The sequence below is a fragment of the Neophocaena asiaeorientalis genome, unplaced genomic scaffold (assembly GCF_003031525.2).
Source record: "Neophocaena asiaeorientalis asiaeorientalis breed wild unplaced genomic scaffold, Neophocaena_asiaeorientalis_V1.1 scaffold822, whole genome shotgun sequence".
In the NCBI taxonomy this organism is placed as follows: Eukaryota; Metazoa; Chordata; class Mammalia; order Artiodactyla; family Phocoenidae; genus Neophocaena; species Neophocaena asiaeorientalis.
The window spans coordinates 222,327-245,860 of NW_020172647.1; the positions used below are offsets into that span (position 1 = coordinate 222,327).

Here is a 23,534-nt window from a genome sequence, read left to right on the forward strand (position 1 = left end):
GACAAGGATACTGCTTTGACCCAGAAGCCTGGGATATGCTGGATGATGAGATCTCTGCGCTCCAGGAAGGGTCTTCGCATCTGGATGAACTTGCGCTTGAGACGGAGGAAGGCCTTGCCCGCCTTGATATTCACCGCCTCCAGGTCCAGCTGAATGTTTTCCAGCGCCTGCAGGATGCACTCTATCTTCTCGGCATTCTTCTCTCGGCTTTCCCTCTTCACCTTCCTGGGCTTCCTCTTCCTCCTCCTCCTCCTCTTCCTCACACTTTCCATTTCATCCTCGTCGTCGTCTTCCACGATGATGACGGTCTCTTCCCTCCCCCTTGGACCGGCTAACCTCTGGTACCCCCGCCCCCCTGCGCTACAGGTTTCTAGGGCCTTCTCTCCTGCAAAGCTGCTGGGCTCCGTCACCTGGAAGTCAATCTCCAGGCTTCCCCCAGAAACCTCCGAGGGAGAAAGCGTTTCCAGGCTCTCCGTGGGAGGGGGCGCCTCCCCGTACCCTGACTCGATCGCGGGCTCCCAGCCGGGACCCCCTGCCCCCAGGGTGAAGTACGCGCGGATCCCCCCCTCCTCCAGAATGACATAGGGCGGCGGCGGGGGCAGAGCGGGGCCCAGTCCCACCCCCCTCATGTCAGCCAGCACCTGTGCCGCCTCGGTTTCCTCCCGGAGCCTCGGGCGCTGCTGAGGTGGAGGCAGGGGCAGGCGCAAGAGAGGTGGTGGAGGCGGCGGCGGCGGCGGCGGCAGCTCGCTCTGAGGGGTCTCAGAGCTACTGAGGCGGCGGGCCTTGGCCGGAGGCCCCTCGTCCGGGCCGTCCATCGTGACCGCGTTCGCACAGCTCAGGGGCTCGCGCTCGCCCCTTCGCTCTCAGCCAGGCCGCCGCTGCCTGTCACACCTGAAGCAGAGCCGCGCCTCACGCGACGAGCTCTGCTCTCAGCCTCGCTCTGGCGCTCCCTCCCACAGCGCCGGCCCTACTCCCTCCGCGCCAAGCGCCAGACCCCGCCCCCTCGTGACGCCAGGGGCCATCCCGCCTCTCCATTGGCTGCCAGCCGCCGCGGCTGCTCTCGCGGCCCCCCGCCCCCTGCCCGCTCGCACGCAATCTGCTTGCCAACACCGCACCTCATCACTTTCCCATTGGCTATCCTCGGGCCCGCCAGTCACCGGGCCACCTCCCTTAGCGACCTTAGAGACGGTGCAGGACTATTGGCCTCGGGGAGAGCTGAAGGGAAGAAGACCCTCTACCTCACCCTGCCGACGTCTTATCCAATGGGATAAGTACCAGTGGTTCTGAAGACCCAAACGCAAAACAAAAAACAAGCGCAAGCAGTGAGCAGGATGTGCTCAGATAGACTCGAGAGCCTCGCTGTCGTTCTCCCCCTCCTCTCCCCTCCCCGTCAGCAACTACGCACTTCTTAAATCTGCCCCTGCCCCAGCCCTGGCTTTCGCCCCTGCGGCGGCAAACTCGGAGGCGGCTCCTCGCGGCTCAGGGGGCACTCAAGGAGCCTGGGGTTTAGAAATCGAGGGTCTTTGGTTTGGGGCCAGGTTTTGACGTGGCGTTTCCCATTTCTACAAAATAGCTCTAGCAATAATAATCGCACCAAAAAAAGTAACTTCCTCTGCGTCATGAAAATGATTGTGATTCAGTTCATCTGCTAGATCTTTCTAGGACTTTCTATTTGTTCATCGACTCCATACTTCTCCTTCCCATCCTTTCCTTTCCATTTCCTCAGTGTATGCTGTTTTAAATTCTATTTTAGATTTTGGGGAGCCAGCTGGATGGTCTCTCGTGAGGCATGGTGGTGGGGTTCTGGCTTAGGTGTGGGATTCGCGTCAAGGATCTGCTCCTCACTTAAACCCTAACCAAATCACTGCCTCTCTCTGAGCTTGTTTCCTCTCCTCTAAATAAGGAGTCCCTAAAAAGACATGTAGGAAACTGCCCATTGCAGGCTTGTGGTAGCAGAGGATTGGAGGCAACCTAGAGTCCCATCACCCAGGGGAATGAATAAGAAAAATGTGATACATGTATAAGATGGACCACTAGAATGAATTAGGTCTACATACGGCAACATGGCTGGATCTCTCAAAAACAGAATGTTGAGTGAAGAAAGAAACAGAACAAGATTTATAGTACAATACTGTTTATGTAAATTAAAACACATAACAATACCATACATTTTCACAGATACACATATATGTAAATAAACACATGAACGGTGGATTGGAAGGACGGTACGTTAAATACACGAGAGTGGGTGCCTATGTGGAAGGGGACATGGGATCAGGGATGGGTGATGAAGGGGACAAAACAAAACGAAATAAAAAATATAAGGGCCTCATATGAACCAATGATGATATAGTGTGCCAAGAACTGAGGAGTATGGTCAACTCAATTCTGTGCATCTGAGAGAGTAAAGTAATTGAATGCCCAGGGAACAGGCTGGCTGGGGAGACTCCCAGCCTTTTTTTTTTTCCCCCTGTGACATCCCTCCCTCTGAATTTAATCAAAGCTTACCAAAATCCGAGCTGTATATAGTGGACCCTTCCGAAGGGCTCCTATCCCAGACTGAGCAGTCCCTCCAGAAGCCATTATTTTGTGTGTTGGGGGGCGGGCATTACCTAACCCCAATAGTTTGATCCTCAATTCCCAGTCTCCATTCTCCATGGTGGTCCACTTTCAGGAACACCTTATCTGGCTTTTTGAGAGGAGACTGATACAGGAGTTGGGAGTGGTAGCTGGGGGCTCCAGGCTTTGGAAAGAGATGGGGTACTCAAGTATCCTGTCGCCCATGTTCAGAGCCTGGGCCAAGGGAGGAAGATCTTATGAGATGGGAGTCTACCCTCTTGCTACATACATACGTACCGTTTTCAAGTTCCATCTCCGAACACTCTACTTCTTGCTGCAGGCACGTACTCTATTTTGTCCCCTCTCAATTAGGTGCATATGTGTACATGTGTGCATGCATGCACTGTATATATCTCCACATACAGGCATTTGCTCACATGTGTGCCCCAGGCAGGAGTGCCCCCCAACAAAGTCACGCAGATACACTGTCTCACTTGACCATACCTCCCCACATGTAGTCAAAGAAAGAGAACACATCCAATATAGCATTGTTCATTTGTTTTCCATTTACAAAATCCAATGGTGAATCCACGCAGTTAGAAAAAGGAAATGGAGGCAAATCCTCCTGAATGTACCCTATCTACCCCCACCCCTACCATCACTATCACTGAGAGAACAGGTACCCCCCACCCCCAGCCTCTCAGCCACTCTGGCCTGCCTTTCCAAGGCCACTCCATAGCCAGGCTCATTAGTGTCTCTCCTGCCTAGAGTGCCTTCTCCATCCCTCTTGGGTCAAGGTTTGCCCAGTTCTGGAGCTGTCTTGGAGTAGGGAGGGAGTGTAGGACAAGGGCTTCTGTAGGGAAGGGAAAGGAGGTGGATAAATACAGATCTCCTGCTCTCCCAAGAGATGAGAGGGGGACAGAGAACTTGGGCAAGACCAGGCAAAGAATGCCAGTTTGGCTCACCAGTCCATAAGACTTGATGGGAGCCCAGTGTGGACTCTGCCCTGGGAAGGAGGCTTGGGATCTCCCACCTGGGGATTCTGGCTGCAGTCTGCTCCACTTGGGGTGGAAGTAATGGTGGAGGGAGGAAGAGGGAAAGGGCTGTTCAGTGCAAGGAAGTTGGGGGCTGAGGGCCCAGAAGGCCAAGGGTTACCACAGAGGGGCTTGAGGCTCCTGAGGCTTGAGGGGGACAAAAAGAGGTCAGAGAGGAATGGACTCAAGTCCACAGTGCCCTGGAGTTTATACCACTATGACTTACCAAGTCCCTCAAAGAATTTTCATCTTCAGGAGAGTATCATGAACTCAGGAGACAATTCTGGGGTTGAATTCCACTCTGACCCCAGCCTTTGGGATCCAGCCATTCTGGAGAGTTTGACTTTCTCCCTACACTTCCATGGGGTGGGGGGCTGCTCCTGCCTGTATGGCACCCACATCAACCCCGGTGGGGTTGGAGTGGATTTCCATCCTCAAGAAGAAGAGTTGGGGCACGGGGATCCAGTTGGCAGCTTGAGAGAATGCAGCCAAGCTGGGGTCTCTTCAGCTCAAGGCGTGTACTCACATCCTGCTCTTCACCTAACCTGGGCCCAACCCAGAAGCCCTTCTCCCTCCCCTCCTCGCTTCTCAAACAGATGCTCAAGAAACACTTGGGAGGTCTGGACATGGTGGGGATGGAGAAAAGACCGGGCTTGGGACCAGGGTTAGCCTAAAACAACATTGCACACAACATAGCAATTAAACATTCCTTGCTCCCTGGGAACCCAGCAGCCCCTTCGGTCCCTCTTGTCAGCAGATCAATTTCTCTCTAAACATCCAGGCCTTGCTAAAGGACTTGGAAGTGGAGGGTACGTGGGAGCAGAGGGGACAATAAGGGCTCTGGAAGTCTATTTTACAGGACAAATTTCCCCCTTCTGGACAATGTCAGAGGAGAGACATTAAAGCAAGAAAGCCTGTCTCCTCAGCTGTGAGTAGAAAAACCTGCATTTTCAGTTTTTTTTTCTGAATTGTCACTTTGTGTGTGTGTGTGTGTGTGTGTGTGAGAGAGAGAGAGAGAGAGAGAGAGAGAGAGAGAGAGAGAGAGAGATTGTAGAAGAGGAGAGGGAGGTGGTGGAGTAATGCCTCTTTCCTAGTCCCCCACCCAGTCCCCAACCCTGGGGAGGTGCTGGCAAAGGTGCCTAGATTCCAGGTGGTTCGAGGGGCTGGGGCTGGAGCTCAGAAAGAAAGGCTCCTGTTATGGAGCCCCACCTCTCCCCTTCTGCTGGCCCCATCATGGTGGCCCTGACTTTCTCCCTGCCTGTCTGCCTACCAGCCTGCTTCACATGACACAGTAGGGTTCTCTAGGTGCCGGGGCATCTCCTGTGCCCCAGCAGGGGGCGTGAGTCCTCAGGCACTTCTTGAGGTCCTTGTTGAGCAGGAAGCAGACGATCGGGTTGACGGCAGCCTGGGCGAAGCTCATCCAAACAGCGGTGGCCAGGTAACGGTGGGGCACGGCACAGGCTTTCACAAACACTCGCCAGTAGCAGGCCACAATGTAGGGTGACCAGAGTAGCAGGAAGAGCAGTGTGATTGCGTAGAACATACGGCCCAGCTGCTTTTCACCCTTGACCTCGTCCATGCCCAGCAGCCGCCGGCTGGCTGCATGCCCATTCTGCCGGATACCCAGCAGGGTTGGTGGCATGGGCCCACGGCCAAAGCCAGCGATCCAGTTGGCAGCAGCCTGGCCGGTGGCCCCAGGACCATGGAATGTCCAGTTCTGGCTGATGGCTGGCACCATCTGCACGGGCTTCATCTTGCGGTGACGATACTCGAAGAGGAGCAGCTTGCCATAGACAGCATGTGTGGCTGCCATGAGCACAGCCAACATAAGCATGAAGCCCAGCGTGTCATTGGCCTTGAAGTAGCGATGCTCAAAGATGCACTGGTCCTCCTCACGGATGAACTTGTAGGTGCCCACGTCGAAGACAGGTGGGAAGGCCATGGCCACAGACAGGGTCCAGGCCATGCAGATGACAGCTGTGCATGTCCAGAGTGTCATGCGCTTGGCGTAGAAGCGGTGGTGGGCGATGGCCATGTAGCGTGTGACGCTGATGCAGAACAGCATGAAGGCCGCATGGAAGCAAAAGAGCACAGCCATAAAGGCCACAATCTTGCAGCTGAGCGCACTGAAGGTCCATGAGGAGCCATGGCGCACAGAAGCCAGCACAAAGGGGAAGCAGACGGCAGAGCGTATGCCATCAGCCAGGCACAGGTCCAGCAGAAAGTAGTAAGGAGCCTTGTGCAGGGCACGCTCCTTGAGCACCAGCAGGGACAAGATGGCATTGCCCGCCAGGCTCACGCACATGATCAGTCCCAGCAGCACCAGCTTCACGTAAGCCGATGCTGATGGTGGAGACAGTGCGCCGCTCACCTCCTCGGGCTCTCCAGTGGTGTTGGCCATACTGAGGGGCAGGGGCTGCTCCCAACCCTATGGGGTCAGCCAGTCCGGTGCTCGATGGGCCCCGGGGGACTCCATCAGTTGTCCTGCTGGGCTGCACCTGCAAATGAGGACACAGACACAGAGAGACAGAGATATGAGGGCAGGAAAGAGACAGAGAGAAAACACACACAGGGGCACAGAGACAGAGTGAGAAAGGAGAGAACAAAGAGATAGAAAATGGACACAAATTGAGACAGAAATGGAGGGGATGAGAAAGAGTGAGAAGAGACAGGGAGAGAGACAGAACCAGAGAGACAGGAAGTGGGGGAAAGAAGGAGGGCGTAGGGAGGGAGGGAGAGAAACACAAGAAAAAGAGACAGTGAGAAACAGGTGGAAAGGAAAAGTGAGGAAGAAACAGAAAGGGCAGTGTTAGTATGTCTAGGTGGCCTCCCCACTTATTCCCCAGCTGGTGTCAGGCCCTGCCCCTGGCTCACTGCTGCTCCTTCTCCCTCCTTGCTGGGTAAGGAGGTGCTTCGTCTCTCTGGATGTCCTCGGTTATCTGTTTCCTCCACTGGTGGGTCTGTGGGATGGGGATGTTGATGCGGCTCTTCTCTCCCTTTGCAAAGCCAAAAGTTTGTGTTCTTCAAACTTTTTAAACTGCCACCCATAGTAAGAAATACATTTTACATCACAGCCTGGTACACATACAAGCATGTGTACATACAGCTGAACCAAAAGTTTCACAAAACAGTACAGATCCTATGTATAATGTACCTAGTTTCTATTCTGTTTCACAGATTTTTTGGTTAATGCTGGTAGCCACTCATTAAATAGGTTTCTTTATTCATAACCAAGCATGTGCTTAGCATGCTCGTGGAACAATGGGAAGACCAGTGTGGCTGGAACAGGGTGGCAAGAGAGACAGTGGAAGGTGAATTCACAGAGGGGTCTGGGGCCAGATCGTGCAGGGCTGTGGGCCATGACAAGGACTTGGGTTTTTACTTTAAGTGAGGTGGAGAGTATATGTGAATATAAAGACTTAGATATGCTTGTGTGTATTCATTTGTTGAAAAACTATTTATTGAGCATATACTGCATGCCAGGCACTGGTGATACAGCTGTGAAATAAACCGACAAAGATCCCTGCCCTTGTGAAGCTGATATTCTAGATAATAAAGAAGATACATAGGTGAAGGATACTAGGTCAAATGATGATAGGTTCCTAAAAATAAAAATAAAGGATGGAAGGGGGATAGGAAGTGCTAAGGGTGGGAGAAGTGCAGTTTTAGATGAGGTGGACAGGGAAGGCTTCATGGAGGAGGTGTCATCTGAGCAAAGACATGAAGGAGGTGAGAGAGTGAGCCATGTGGACATCTGGGGGAAGAGAAGTCCAGGCAGAGGGAACAGCCAGAGCAAAGGCCCTGAGGTGAGACTGCATGTGGTACATTTGAGGAAGAGCAAGGAAGAGGGTGGAACACAGTGAGTGAGGGGAAAGTGGTAAGAGGTGAGGTCAGAAAGGTGGTGAGGCCAGATCACACAGGCCATGGTGAGGACTGTGACTTTTACTCTGAGTGAGATGGGAGCTGTAGGACGGTTTTGAACAGAGGCGAGATGTGATATGACTCAGGATTGAATGGGATCCTGCTTGCTGCGGTGAGGAGCACAGATCATGTGAGGCAAAGGTGGAAGTAGGGAGACTACTTAGGAGGCTCTTGCAGTAATCCAGGTAAGGAATAACAGCACCCCCGTGCCTCTTGCCCTGCTTTGCTTCTCTTCCTAGAATTTCTCTCTTCTAATGTACTATATAATTTACTTTTAAAATAGTTGTTTTAATTAATTAGTTAATATTGATATATAGTTCATGTATGGTATTATATAAGTTACAGATGGACAACACAGTGATTCACAATTTTAAAGGTTATACTCCATTTATAGTTATTATAAAATATTTACTTAAAATTTTTGGTTTATTGCCTGCCTCTCCCTATTAGAAGGAAAGCTCCACAAGGGTAGGGATTATCGACTCACACACTCTCCTCTAGAAGAGCAATGCACAGCCCATGGTAGGCCCTCAGTCAAAAGCTGTCAAATCAATTGGTTGAGGGACTAGAGGGGCTGGTGGCTCAGGGAGGGCTGCCTGGAGGCTTCCAGGTGGGATTTGCTGAGAGAGCTGTCTGGGCAGTGAGTGAATGGGACAGCACAGGCAAAACCTGGGGGGAAGCAGGAGAGCTCTTAGTGTGTGCGGGCTGGGTGTGAGGTGTGACAAGGTAGCAGGGCAGTTCCCTGAGGAGAGGCAGCAAGGCAGAAGCTGGAGAAGCTCAGAACTCCTGCTGGGACTGGGATGGGCTTGAAGTTGGGGGAAGTGGGGCTTGAGTGGAATGTCTTTCTACCTCCTCCCTCCCAGGAAAACGGCTCCCCTCTGCACTGTTTCCCAGTTCAACCCAACATGGCCTGCCACAGCCATCTGGGGCCAGACTTTGATGGCACCCCAAAGTCTCAGAGCTGGTGCCAGTGGGCCAAGAGAAGGTGCTAGGGCAGGGGCTTGAGAGAAGTGGAGTTGGTGGGCCCCTTCGGCCCCTCAAGGCCTCATAGCTCCCACACAACTGTGGACCAGCCGATAGCTGGGTGTGTGTAAATATGCACACACACACACACATACACACACGCACTTCTTAGCCTTGAGGAGAGGCAGGGAGGAAGTGATAGAGACAGAGACTGAATGTAAGACAGAGTCAGAGAGACACACGAGTGACAAAGAAGGAGAGAGGAGCAGAGAGAGAGAGAGAGACAGACAGACAGACAGATGGAGACATAGGTGGGAGGGAGGGAAGGGGTGGGACAAATACACAGAGAAAGGAGAGAGCCTTACACAGAGAAGAGGAGATAGAAATAGAGACAGAAAGAGGAAGAAGAGATAAAGTGAGAAAAAAGAGAGAGACACACACACAGAAACAGAAAGTGCAAGAGACAGACAAGGGAGAGAAATAGAGACAGAAAGGGGAAAAATAGAGAGACAGAGAGAAAAAATAGAGACAGAAAAAATAGAGACAGAGGGAGAGAAGGAAGGAGGGAGGGAGACAGAGACAGAGAGATAGAAGGAAAGGGATAATGCCAGGAAATAAAGCGAGAAAGATATAGAGAAATAGACAGGGACGGGGAATGAGAGACAGATAAAGAGGGGACGGACACAGAGGCAGAGACAGAGACAGAGAGAGGCAGAAATAAAGATGGAGACAGAGAGGGAGACACAGAGAGACACACTAAGACCGAGAAGGTGGATAATGTGTAGCCGAGTCCCAGTGAAAACAAAAACAAACACTAAAACAAAACAAAGAAAACAAAAAACCATAAAATAATAGAAGCAAACAAACAAAACTCTGGTGTTGCCTGGAAAGCTGGGGTGATTATATAAAAAGTGAGGAGAGTGTTCTTCTAAGCATAGACTGGCAGCCACAGCCTGGGACCATCCAAAACTAAGGGTGCATGTGCATACACATAACATCTACACACCTGCTCGTGCTCAGATGCCCTTAGAGAAACACAGACACCTACACACACACTCACAAACACATAGGCTACTCCTATAGAGACCCATGGACAGCAACCAGCTCACACACAGGGGCACTGGTGTGCACACACGGCACTCATACACACACACACACACACACACACACACACACGGTATATCGTGTATGCGTCCTCATTCACACAGGCACAGTGTACCCTGCTTAAACACCAGTGCTTTGTCCTCAACAAAGGCATTACTGCCCCCTAGGGGACATTTTGGAAATTTATCGGAGCATTTTTGGTTGCCACAGTGCTGGGTGTGTCCTTCTAACATTTGGGGTCCTGGGCGAGGATGCTGGCCATTCAGTGACCTGCGGGGCAGTCCCACACAGCCAACATATGTCCCTCATCCCATAGGATTTTGGACTTGGAATGAACTGAACCTAGAATCTAACTCTATTTCACAGTTAAACACAGTTGTTCCTTTGATTTAATATACCCGGAATTATCCAGGAATGTGGCTGCCATGTAAGTCTAGAGACTGTACTTTGTTTTGTAGAGCACTTTCCTTGAGCTGTTCAGTATTTCAGAAACTCTCACCCCTAGGCCTTTGCCTGTCATTTGCCTGCACTTCGTACAAGGGGCAGCTTCTGATTTTTCCCCTTCTCCTAAATCCACGTTTACTCATTATAAGACGTTACAAGCTTCTAATTCACTGAATCTCCTGGGGAGTGTCATGCCCAAGCATTTCCATATTGAAATGCAAATTATTTTCTTATAAGTCACTTTTATTTCTTATTTATTTATATTAGAGTTAATATAATGTGGCTATTGTATAACATACTATATGAATTTTCTTTTGAAATTATATATGCAGAGAGATTGTATTATCTAAGAACTTCATGTCCAAATAGTAAAGAGATGTTACAAAATATGTTACATAAAAGAGGGTGTTGGGTATGAGAAGGCTGAGAATTGCTAATATGCAGACACACTCAGACACACACACACGTGCAGTGGCCCACAAACCCACAATTATAACTCCCTTAACATACACACAAACTTTCAAATTGTGACAGATACACACACACAAACCTACTCATTGTCACTCACATGTAGACTCATATATACCCTTTGTCCCAGTGTACCTGATGATTCAAATCCTCTCACGTATTTAAACTCTTGCACCACAGGTGCAAGAAAACAGTGGCATACCTATGTCATCACATATACAAACATGGTTAACACTCAGTCACTTACATATGCCAGCATGCTCACATGCACTTGAACCCTGCCACACATATGTATATACAGACTGCCCCTCAGATACCCACAGAAAAAACAGACAAGTAAAAAACTGCTCACATATCACACATGTACATACTCTAACACACTCTAACATACAGAGACCAACTGATCCAAAACCTCTCACATAGATTAGGCACACTCACCAACACAGATGTGTACACTCTAGCACAGGTATACACAGATGCCCATACATGTACACGCTCACTCATGCAGAGAAGTAGACCAGCTCCAACACAGACACACACACACACACACACCCCTTAGCAATATGCAAGCACAAGCAAACACAAAGAAAAAAGCCAGATATAGTGTATACAGATACACTCTCACACACAGACATCTATACACACACAAACTTGCTCACAAAGCAGATACTTACTTGACATATACAGCCTGCAACAGGTATACACCCAGAGACAAACCCATGCAAGTGCACAGAGCAGCCAACTCCAGAACGCACAGGTGGAAACATTAGCAGAGCTGTCTGGGGCTGGAGCAAGAGGGGGCTTGAGGGGACCATGTGAGAAGGGAGGTTGTAAATGTCTGGATTGCTTCCTGTCGAAACATGCCAGATAGTCAGATTTATTACTTTGGTTGCCACTGGTTGTTCATCATCAGTGAGGTTTTTTGGCTTTGCCCATATATGTACAATGTTTGTTTTTCTTTTAATCTGATCTCATTCTTATTTTTCCACAATTTTTTCTATGAAAATAGAAGGGCTGTATGATTGTAGCTGTTATTACTATTATATAGAATTAGGTGTTCCTAAAGAGAATATAACAATTTTGTTAATTTCCTTGATTGTTGCTTCTTTATTAAAAAAGTTTTCTTCTAGAACATTTCATAATTAATTATTATCTTTTGTTTTTAGGTAAAATATTTGTCAGTAAATGAGTGCAGCCTGACTATAGTTGAATTGAATTGATTCATTAAAGGGAACTCTCGGCCTTTCTGGGTTTGTCTCAGAGTGCTGCTTAAAAATGCAGAAGACCTAAAACTTGATTTTTGGAAAAAATCAGTTTTCAGAAGTCACAAAGGGTCACACAAAGGGTCAGTCTGCTGACCCCTTCAATACTTTATATTCACGTAGATTTAATTCTTAAGATATTTCTTTCCCCATCAAATTGGACTTTTTGATTAAAGCTGGAAAATCAAGAGACTCATAAGACAAACACAGTAGTCTCCCCTCCAAAATAATCCAGGATGTTCCTAATTTAAGCAATTTAATGAGGATTGTCTCAAATTTGAGTTCAGCTGCCCAGTTAGCCCTCTTTTCCTCAACTTAAATGTCCAATTTGTGTGGAAAAGTTATCAACAGAAACCTTCGCAGTAGGCTATGTTGGTCAACTGACCATAAAACACTCTATCACACAGAGAAAGATTTGGACTTTTTGAAGCATCTGGAAGAACAAATTAAGAAACTGGGCTCTTTTTTGAGATGAGTTAGAACATTCTTAGATGGAGTTCAACCAGCTAGTAACAGGGTTATACAATTAACAAGTAAAGCTAAGATGCCCGCCCAGTAGAATCTCATATAACTGTTAGCAGTCTGCCAGGAAAATGTCCACACTATATTTGAGACCAACAAGGTAGAAGAAATAGGACAGGGGCCACTTTCAATTATTTCTGTTAGGAGATACACTGGTGACAGGTCAAAGGACATCGAGATAACACTAACCCAGAAGATTGCTGAATCAAAGGGGTTTTCATTTTCTATTGATGTATCTCAGGATGTTGATTAACGGTGCTTGGTTTATAGTACTAGTCAGAAAGCCTGAAGAGAAATGCCAGAAGCACCAAAATAAACTAAGGTTGAAATATTCAAAGTGATACATAAATATTTTGAAATATTGTGGAAACTCTGCATAAATCTGTGGACTGACGCTGCTGTTGTGATGGCAGGAAGTTTACAGCTGGAATTTGTTCTGAAAATGCTGAGCGTCATCCACTGAGGAGCCTTAACCTATAAAAGTTTGCCTGAAGGTCTAACTTCCACAGTAAATGATGCCAGGTGAATTTAATTAGATCCAAGGCATTACCCACCCACTTGTCAGCTTTCTGTGAAGCACTGGAATCAGTACACCCTTCTCTATTGTTTTAAGCCTAAGTGTGTAGAATTTATAATGGATTTATGAGCTAAAAGAAAAATTTCAGCATTCCTCTGTGAATGATTCTCACTTTGCAGATTTGATGCTTACTGGCTTCAACACATGGCTCTTTGAGCACATGAATAAAATGACATCAAAAATTTTCGACACTCAAAGATACATGAAAGTATACCGACAAGGTTTATGGATTTGAAGCCAAACTTCAACTTAGAAGAAATCAGGTCAAGTATGGTTCCTTGGGTGATGTTTAGTTAGCATTATAAGTTAAATACTAAAGAAGATTTACTGGGATGAATAGAACAAGGTCTACTTAGGGGAAAACTTCATCATTATTTTTAAATACTCAAAATGAAAATTTTCTGTTGGATCCAAAATTCATGAGCATTTGTTTCAAGAAATTTCAACATCACATTTGACTGAAAGAAAAGAAAGAGGTGTTAGGTTTAAAGAAGGATCTCACCTTTGAAGTACGAAATTCAAAGACTAAGAATTATAGATTATTGATGAGAAAAGAGTTTTAATAAATTAAAAAATACCCTTTGACCATTTGCTGCCACTTAGGCAAATGGTTTCCTGTTGATGGTGACTACCAAGAGGCAGAAGAGATTATGTAGCTATTCTGAGCATAAAACCTGGGTCTCTGCCTGGGCATAGCAAGAACAAGTGAGTTATAAAAGGGAGGTGAAAAAGGGAGGCACGAACAAGCAGTTGTTCCATTTGTTAAGAAAGGTTGGTATGGTGTGAAAGCACCAGCCATATTCAACACAAGAAACTGCACCTGATGCTTCAGAGAAACCAAAATGATACCTGATGACCCCAAAGCTCATGGTTTTGAGGTGAGTTTTGCTGACCTGCACAACCATGCTGCTACATTCACACATTCAAGCTAATTATGAGGACATTAGGGCAAACTATGCCTAAACAACCTCCATGGAATGGGTCTTACCTTCAACAACATGCCTTCCAAGATCAAGAAGAGGCAGGCCACAATAGAAGTTTATATCCGTGTCAAAAGTACCAATGGTTATTTGATTCATTTGTTTTGTTTCGGTTTTTACCAAGAAACACAACTTGGCATAAGGGATCTACGCTCAGCACCAAGTGATTTACCAAATCATGATGAAAATGACCATAAAATAAATCAAGACAGTCATGACCAGAGATGCAGAAGAAGTGGGCACGAATGTTGACCACTACAGATTTGCACGAGTGAATTAAAAAGTTATGTTTACAGAAGTGAGCTCAAGTGTACTATGAAAATATTTGGAAAAGATTTCATTTGAAAGTTGCATACAAATTCAATATTAAATAACTCTCCTAAAACTTGGCATTTTAATTTTTCTTACCACAATTTTTATAATATAAAGAAAATGTAAGGAATTTCTTTTCACCAAACCCCAGTACCCCTACATCCTCTTAAGTTTACTACAGTGTGCCATACAAATATTTCACCTTCTCTGTGTGCCTGACACATTCACAGCTAGTCGTACTGCGTGGACACTTGCACACATGAACAGATACACAGCACACAGGCATAGGTGTACATGGAGATTCAAATTTACACACACATCCAGACTTACCCCAGCTGATAGGTGCAGTCAGATGCTCACACACACACCTCCTCCTCTACACAGAAAGAGGCATGTGTGTAGGAGCCCACTTACCAGCAAATCATGCAAAGATTTATATAACACACACGCACATGTATAACCACCCTTCTATAGAAATACAGGCCTGGGCACCGATACATTTGCCATTCACATGGGCACGTGCACACACATACACCTACAGACCAAATCGTATGGACCTATATGCTTTCAGACACAGTCATGTATGCACAGATGTAAGAACTTGACATTCAGTCACAGGGCAAGTGCAGCTCACATCCTACAGATCCAGGCCCTTTCCCACCTCAAGTTCTTACACTAAGAGATTAAAACCTACCATCTTATATGAACCCTGCCCTGGCACACATACATATACACACAGTACAGACTTGCTCGCCCATACAGACACATGGCTCAGGCTCACTGCTACACACAGAGGCAGGCAGGCAGGTGAAGCAATGCAGGCTCACACATACACACCCACATAGCTACTGCTGCTTATAAACACAGACAGACACACTCATTCACACCTACACATACATTCACATGACACAGATACACACATCCTAGTACATGGCCATATAGGCCTAAATCCTCTACACACACACGCATCCACCTACATCATCACATATAAACCTGAATACCAACCTTCTTACATTTACAGACACTCACAACATGCACACATTTACATCCTGACCACTATAAACCCGTTTACATATTCAGATAAAAACGCACTGCGCACTACCACAGATACAGGTATATGCACTCATACACTCAGATGTGTGTATGCTGGGAAGCATACACACAGGGCCAAACCTCTTCCATCAACCTCCTAGACCCACACTTCCATCCTCATACACCCATGGTTTTATATACACACTGGGACACATATAAGTACAAACCCACTTTTATGTATAAACACACCCTCACATACACCCACAATCTGCTCATTCTCTCACACATACATGTGGATACTGATAATGTGGCAAATACACACATAGAAACTACCCCGTTCACACTTGCAGATAGACACATACTGTCATCTACACATAGGCGTATGTGACAATTATAGTACTGGGTAACTCCTTATGTGGCACAGAGGACTCATTATGTACCAGGCACAGTCCAAAGCACTTTTTGAATATTAAGTCATCCAATTCTCATTCTATGAGATAGGTAGTATTATTACCCCTACTTTACAAATAAGAAACTAAGGCTTAGTTGAGGTTAGGTGACTTGTCCAAAGCCACACAGCTAATAAAGCCATGTAAACCTAGAGCCTGGCTCAAGACCTTACAGATCCAACTTACTCACATGTAGAAACACACTCACCTCATACACATATACAGATACACACTACTTTAGCACAAGCACATGCACACACAAGCCATGTACTGACAGGCTCAGGTACAAACAGTTACACACATACACATACACAAACATGGACATGCTCACATTTACAGACACTCCAGCAGAGGTATATCTTGCCCCAGGAAAGATATACACATTCACACACACACCCACAATCATGCACCCCACCAAAACACACCCACACTACTAAACACACAAAACACCCACATATACCACCTACACACCATCTAAATAAATCCACACTCACATACAGATGCACCCACATTCTCAGATACTCTCCCCAACCAGATATACCCAAACGCTCTCACACACACTACCCATATATATTCACATGCACACACATCACCCAGATATACCCTATCTCCCTCCCATACACCACCCAGAGAGAACCGCACACATCCTACTTAGATATACCCACTCCCACACTCCCCAGCCCAGGTGGGTACACATTCTCTTTCACACACACTATTCAGATGCACCCACTCTCACACACACACCCAATACTGATACACACTCTCTCACACACATCCCATCTAGACACACCCATCCTCATACACACATACCTCAAATACACCTACACTCACAGGCACTCCACCCAGGTACAGCCACACTTTAAGCAAACTTCCAACTCAGTACACCCACACTCTCACATACAACATTCAGATACACCCAAATTCACACACACTCCCAACCCAGAGCCCTCATACCCAACCCAGGCAAACCTACAGTCTTTTTCACATGTGGTATCAAGATACTCCTACAATGACACACACACCATTCAAACACACTACACTTACACCCCACCCAGATACTCACACTCACCCAATTCAAATACATCCACATGAACAGATACCCACATACACATAATCCAGAGACACCCACTCACAAACAAATCCTATCCATATATGCCCACACTTCTCATGTTCTTTCTTTGTCTCTCTGTCTCTGCCTCTCTCACACATACACACACAAACAGAGCCCGCTCACACAGCCCCAGCCAGATACATCCACACTCTCATACATACACACAACATCCAGATTCATCCCATGTGGACCACTGAGTTACATTCACACCCATATGCATCATCTAGATACACTCCACTACCATCTAGATACACTTGCAAATTCACACACACACATCCCATCCAGATAATCCAACTTTCATACATGCCATCCAGGTGCACTTCCCCAGACACTCCACTGCCCAAACACATCCAATGTTCTCATCCTCTCCACACCACCCAGATGCCCCCACATTCCAAACTCACACTTCCCATCCAGTAATGTCCCCCAAACTCTCGTCCTCACACCTCATCCAGTTATACACACACTCACACACATACCCAAGTACATATATACCCAGATATGCACCCAAAGCTCTAACAACACACCATTCAGATATACCTTAATACATACTCCACCACCCAAATACACCTGTGCTCTCACCCACCCACCATCCAGATGCACTCACATTCAAACACACTCCACCCAAAATACACCCACACACTGTCTCACAAACAGCCCAGATGTACCACACTCTCTCACACATCATCCAGATACACCCAGCCACACACCAAAACACTCACATTCACTCCCTGACCCAATAAAACCCAAACACTTCTACCCCATCCAGATACACCTACACACTTCTCCCACTGGATACATTCATGCTCTCACACTCCCACCACACTCAGAAACACCTACGCACTCTCTTATACATACACACAATCCAGCTCCCCCCTCTCTCTTAATCACCATCATCCAGAATACCCACACTCCACGCACACCATGCAGGTATACCCATGCTCTCTCACACACCACACACACTTCACTCACATATACCCTCCACAGCATCCACAGATACTCCCAATTATATACACACTCACATATACCCCACCCTCACCCAGATGTGCCCAAATTCTCTCTCTTACACACACACAGACACACACACCATCTAGATAAACTCCATCACACACTTATATTGCCTAGATACACGTGTTCTCTCACCCACCTACACACCATCCAGATACACCCACACTTGAATGCCCCCACCCCAATACACCATACTCCTTCATACACTCACTCTACCCAGAAATACCCACACTCCCTCTTATACACGTAACATAGATAGGTCCACACTGTAAAACATACATCATCTAGATAACCCCCGACTCTCTCTTGCGCCATCCAGATACACACATACCTACATACCCCTCAAATATATATATCCTCACACATATTCCCACACAGCCACACCCAAAATGTTACTTATACCATCCTCCACCGAAATAGGCCAATGGTCTCATAGTGCCTCACAAATGCACCATTCACACACACCCACATCCACACTCATCCCTCTCAAATACACCCAAATGTCTCACACTCAAACCCTACCCAGATACGCCCAGGCTCTCTCTTACATACACACAACCCAGATCCCTTCTCACTCTCTCTCTCTCTCTCTCTCTCTCTCTCTCTCTCTTTCTCTCTCATCAAATATAGCACCCACTCCACACACACACCCCACTTTACCTGAATATACCTTCACTTTTCACTTATACATACACATTTAGATCTAGATTTCTCCCTGGGTAGCACAACTTGGGTGTTGTGTGTGAAAACCATTTACCAACCCTTGATACCATACAATGCCATTTTGTCCTGGGCCTTTGATGGTGGAGGGAGGATGGGAAATGAGGTCTTTGTGTTTCAAGAAATCCTTTTCTAAAGAGGTCACAGGCCCCCTTCCCTAGTAGGATATCAGTCATTACTTTCTCTCTCATCAAATATAGCACCCACTCCACACACACACCCCACTTTACCTGAATATACCTTCACTTTTCACTTATACATACACATTTAGATCTAGATTTCTCCCTGGGTAGCACAACTTGGGTGTTGTGTGTGAAAACCATTTACCAACCCTTGATACCATACAATGCCATTTTGTCCTGGGCCTTTGATGGTGGAGGGAGGATGGGAAATGAGGTCTTTGTGTTTCAAGAAATCCTTTTCTAAAGAGGTCACAGGCCCCCTTCCCTAGTAGGATATCAGTCATTTTTGGTTCTTACTTCTTGAGTGTGAATGATGACAGGAATTCTCCTGAGACCCTCACAGAAGCCCAGCACATGGTCAAGGCCAGAGAGACCCCAGAAGGGGGTCATGGATTGCTCAAGTGTTTTGGCTTCCATCATCTAGGATGTCTACACAATTAGAGCCAGACATAGTCTAGCAGGGTACCTGACTTTCAGACAGGCACATAAATACATGCTGGGGTACACATAGTTCATGCAGACTCATAAGTGCCCTCCCTTATCACCCTCTTAATGATAAGGCCTATCTGCACAAGCCCAAGGCCAAATCTTTCTCCCTCTCTCACATACATACCATGAGACAGGCACATGCACAAATACCTACACTCATCCCTACAACAGGCACACCCACAGCAGTGCACACTCACACTGCACTTGGTCCCACATATGCACATCCATTTATTCTCAAACACAGACATATATGCATAGCATATACTCACATGACATAATGCCCATGAAGGACATACTTTCACTCACAAACACAGGTGTACACACAGGCATATTTACATATGTCCACAGACAGGCAGACTCTGTATCACACCCAGTGAGACAATGAACAAACATGACACACAGAGGTGAGCTCCCAAATGTATACACATACAGCCCCAGACATGACCACATAAGCATATTCACACATACTCACACCAGGATGTACTCACACAAATGAACACCCAGATGTGCACGTGCTTGTCAATTAGATGGTGTACTCATACATGGACATTCTAACACACATAGACTTATACACACAACTGGGCATGTACACCTATAAGCGTATTCACATGAACTTAGGCTTGTACCTCATTCATTTCTGCATGCAAAGAATCAGACATGGAGACACAAATGTACTTACAAAACACAATTACGCACACCATTTATGTTGACACATGTTCATACACCCATGAGAAAATATGCAAACAAAAGAAGACTCATGCACACATGGAAGAATAGTCACATATTCTCACACACTTGTACATCTGCACAAGAAGAATTGCTAACACTCATTACAGACACACACATGCAAAGACAACCACACACACACACACACACACACACACACACACTCAAACGCACTTATAGGACAAGAGTGGTGTGTATGTACATTCACTTACACGGTTCTACAACATATGCTCCAGAACAAACAATGGTAGATAAATACAAATACACATATGCAAATAATTATAACTATACAAATTGGTGCAGTTCAGACACCACCTGTACATTCAGACAGACACACACCCAGGCATATTTACACACACATACACTTAGATGTGTGTGAATACACAGGCAAATATACAGATATGTTCACTCAAGTGCACACACAGCTACATGTTCACACATACTAGCATATACACACACATTCACTCAGTCACTCACAGGCATTTCCACACACACATTCACACTCACTCAGAAATTCAAACAAAATACATAATGAGACAGGTGCATCCAAGTATTATGAGTTGTAGTTACTCATGCACACACCACACTGAGTGTGAGTGCACACTCACACTAAGAGATGCACTCACACCACGCTCAGAGATGTACGCTCAGAGGTACAACAGTGTACCCAGAAACACAACTAGACATATACATGAATGCAGCCATTTACCTATGCACACAGCTTTTTGTGCATATATTTAAAGGTGTACAGCCCCCCAGCCATACCCATATATATAATCAAATGTGCACACATAGGCAAACCCACAAGGCATACTTTCATGCACAAAACATGTGCATTCACACACTCTCCCCTACCCACACAATTAGTTATCCTTATACTAGTGTGACCACCTACACTAACATTTCCCTAATCAGATGTAGACCCATGGGTCTGTCTACAGACAATATGTATTCAAACATGCACACACAGACATAGACATAATTCAAAATGCTGGAGAATCCACAAAGACATTCACACACAGGCCTACTCATACATATACACGACAGGCACACCCACACAGAAGCATGTGTATCCACACTTACCCTCCCATACATGCATGGACATACACACATACACATGCCCTTGCACTTACAAACACACCATTTAGATGCACTTGTATTCATATGCACACGGGGCATACACAAATATACACAATCAGATATATCTGGGCAATCACCTAATAGGACATGTACACCCAGGCATTCTGAAACCCTCACACTCATACACATACAATCAGACATGTACACTCAAAGACAAATGTATACCACATACATATATTTAGCCAGACATTCAACAGGCCTATTGGCTCAGAGAAACACACCCTCACTCAGGCTCAGGATCCAACATGCCCATTTGCTCACCCACACAGACATGCAAAGTCATACCCACTCCCTTGTACACACACCATCCTACCCAGACACCCACACAGTTTCACACCATCATGTGACCTGCTAACACACACAGACTCATACACATTCATAGTGCCCATGAACAGACAGACACACACAGCTATATGTTTTCAGTTGCACATATACACCCACGCTCAGGCCTAGATGCCTCTGGACCACAGGTGGGGTTCTCTCCCTTCTGCACCTAATGCTTCTTCAGAAAAGTCTACTCCATAAGCCTACTCTATATATCCCACCCCTCCCTGCCCCCACAGAGGAGGTCTTCTGGGCCTCAGTGTTTCCCCTCTTCCTAATGCTCCCCTGGCCTTGAGGACTCTCCTCCAGCCACTGACCCCTCACTCAGTGTTCCACCACATCTCACACCCAGAAACCAGCCAGCAGACCCAACTGTCCCTCCAGCCCAGGCTCTATGTTAGTGACTCCCTGGGACCCGTCCCCCACAGCTCTGGCTGCTGCATGGGCCACACCCGAAGTCCTGTGATCTCAGAAGCTTCAGCCCTGTCCCCACGCCCTGCCAACCACTGACCACAGGCCAAACTCTTGCCAAGTCTCCCCTCAACAGGGAGATGCATATATCACCAGAGTCAGCAATGCTGCAGGCTGCAAGCCAGGCCTCTGCTAGCTCACGGGGGCTAGAGCCTCTGTGTGTGTGTGTGCACAGACAGGGGAAAGTGCAGGAAAGGAGCCTGGAGGAGGGTGGGGGCAGGAGGCTCTGCCCACAGCCACCACTTATTCCTCCTTACAAATGAGGAGTAACAACACAGAGTTGCTCCTGCCTCCCCTTCCCCTCCTCCATTTACCTACCTGCTGCCCTCCCCACATCTCAGCCAAGACCCTGGAGAAGAGGAGCCAGTCCTTCCCCCAAATAATTAATGACAATATTAATCATGAACAATCAGCAACAATATTGACCATGAGCTTTGCTGACATTGCTTCAGGGCCACTTCTATACACATCCTTTACTTACATGCATCAACTCATTTAGTCACTACACACAGCCATGAAGGAAGGGTTACCAGTCTCTTTGACAGATGAGAAAACTAAGGTTCAATAAGTAGCACACTTTCACTAAAGTTGCAGAGCCAGTAGTTGAGGGAGGTGTCCCTGGAGAATCCATGTTCTCCATATACCAGGCTTTCCTGCTTCTTCAGACAGAGGGACCACAAGGCCATAATATCTGGGGAATCCCAGACACAACAATGGGAGTCCAAAACAGACTGAGAGCCTTGGATGAAGGCTGGGGCCCACACTGTGGGGACAACCATGTTGTGTCTGGCCCTTGCAGGGTGCTGTGTGGCATGGTCCTTGCCTCCACCAAGGCATCAAGCAGACTAGGGCCTGGAAGTGCTCCCCACCCCCACCTCACCTTCCTTTTAGCCCTACAGTGGCTTCCTCCCCCTTGCTGGAAATCACAGCAGTATCTTCCCTGGTGAGTGAGCAAAAGTCTGTGCTACTTGTGGGCAGAAACAGGGGAAGGAAGGAAGGAAAGAAGGAAGGAAGGAAAGAAGGAAACAAGGAGTGGGGGGGTGGTCTGGGCTGGGAGCAGCTTCTCTGTCACGTCTACTTACCTGCCAGCTCACACACTCAGGCAGACACACACACACCCTGCATGCTGGCCAAGGAAGCTGTCGGAGAGTGGAGGAGGAGGGAGAGGGAGAGGAGGCAGCTGCAGGAGGCTGAGCCTGCCCAGGGTGCAGGCATCATGAGGGAGCACAGCCGGGCTCCAGGCATGCCTTCCACAGACAGCACACAAGGAAATATTAACACAGCCTCGTGCTCAAATGCGACCATAATGATAAAAACAGACCTTGTACGGGGAAACAGGTGGTGGTTCCCTTCCTCACGGGACATTTGGGATTGAGAAAGATGGGGATGGCTAGAGGACTCTCCAGGCTTGAGTGCCCAAGTAGCCCTTGTGATGGAGTAGAAAGAGTGAGAGACTAACAGAACCAGAGAGAGACAGAGAGCATGGCAGTGATGGAGACTCTGGAATATGTGTGGGGAGACAGAAGTCCCAGCCCCCCATCCTCGGTGGAGGGACGCTGACTACTTACCTAGGTTCTCTCAGCAGGGCTGTCTTGGAATCGAGGGAGGGGGCTCAAGCTGTCTCACTCAGGATAAATCACAGCCCAGGCCACATTGTGGGACCCTCCGTGAGCTGGCAGCCAGTGACATTCCTGCTTCTGTTGCCGTGGATACAGCCGGGCTGGTCTAAATCGCAG

General features: G+C 47.2%; 2 protein-coding genes across 3 annotated transcripts in view; both read right to left on the reverse strand.

Moving 5' to 3' along the window:
* TSPYL2 (TSPY like 2) overlaps positions 1-939 on the reverse strand; it is a 6,997-nt gene extending 6,058 nt beyond the window's left edge. The window contains exon 1 of one of the 2 annotated variants that reach the window (XM_024739491.1): positions 642-939. In XM_024739491.1, coding sequence (XP_024595259.1) covers positions 642-815 — 174 coding nt within the window. In that variant the 5' untranslated portion in view covers positions 816-939. Of the gene's footprint in view, positions 1-11 lie in introns of both variants that reach the window. The other variant, XM_024739490.1, reaches the window with a different exon arrangement.
* A 3,688-nt stretch (positions 940-4,627) lies between these two features.
* GPR173 (G protein-coupled receptor 173) lies at positions 4,628-23,525 on the reverse strand. The gene is made up of 2 exons (XM_024739492.1): positions 23,367-23,525; positions 4,628-6,091 (listed from the first exon to the last, which is right to left on the reverse strand). The coding sequence occupies exon 2, from the start codon at positions 5,992-5,994 to the stop codon at positions 4,873-4,875; it is 1,122 nt and encodes a 373-aa protein (XP_024595260.1). The 5' UTR covers positions 5,995-6,091; positions 23,367-23,525; the 3' UTR covers positions 4,628-4,872.
* Between the last annotated feature and the right edge of the window lie 9 nt (positions 23,526-23,534).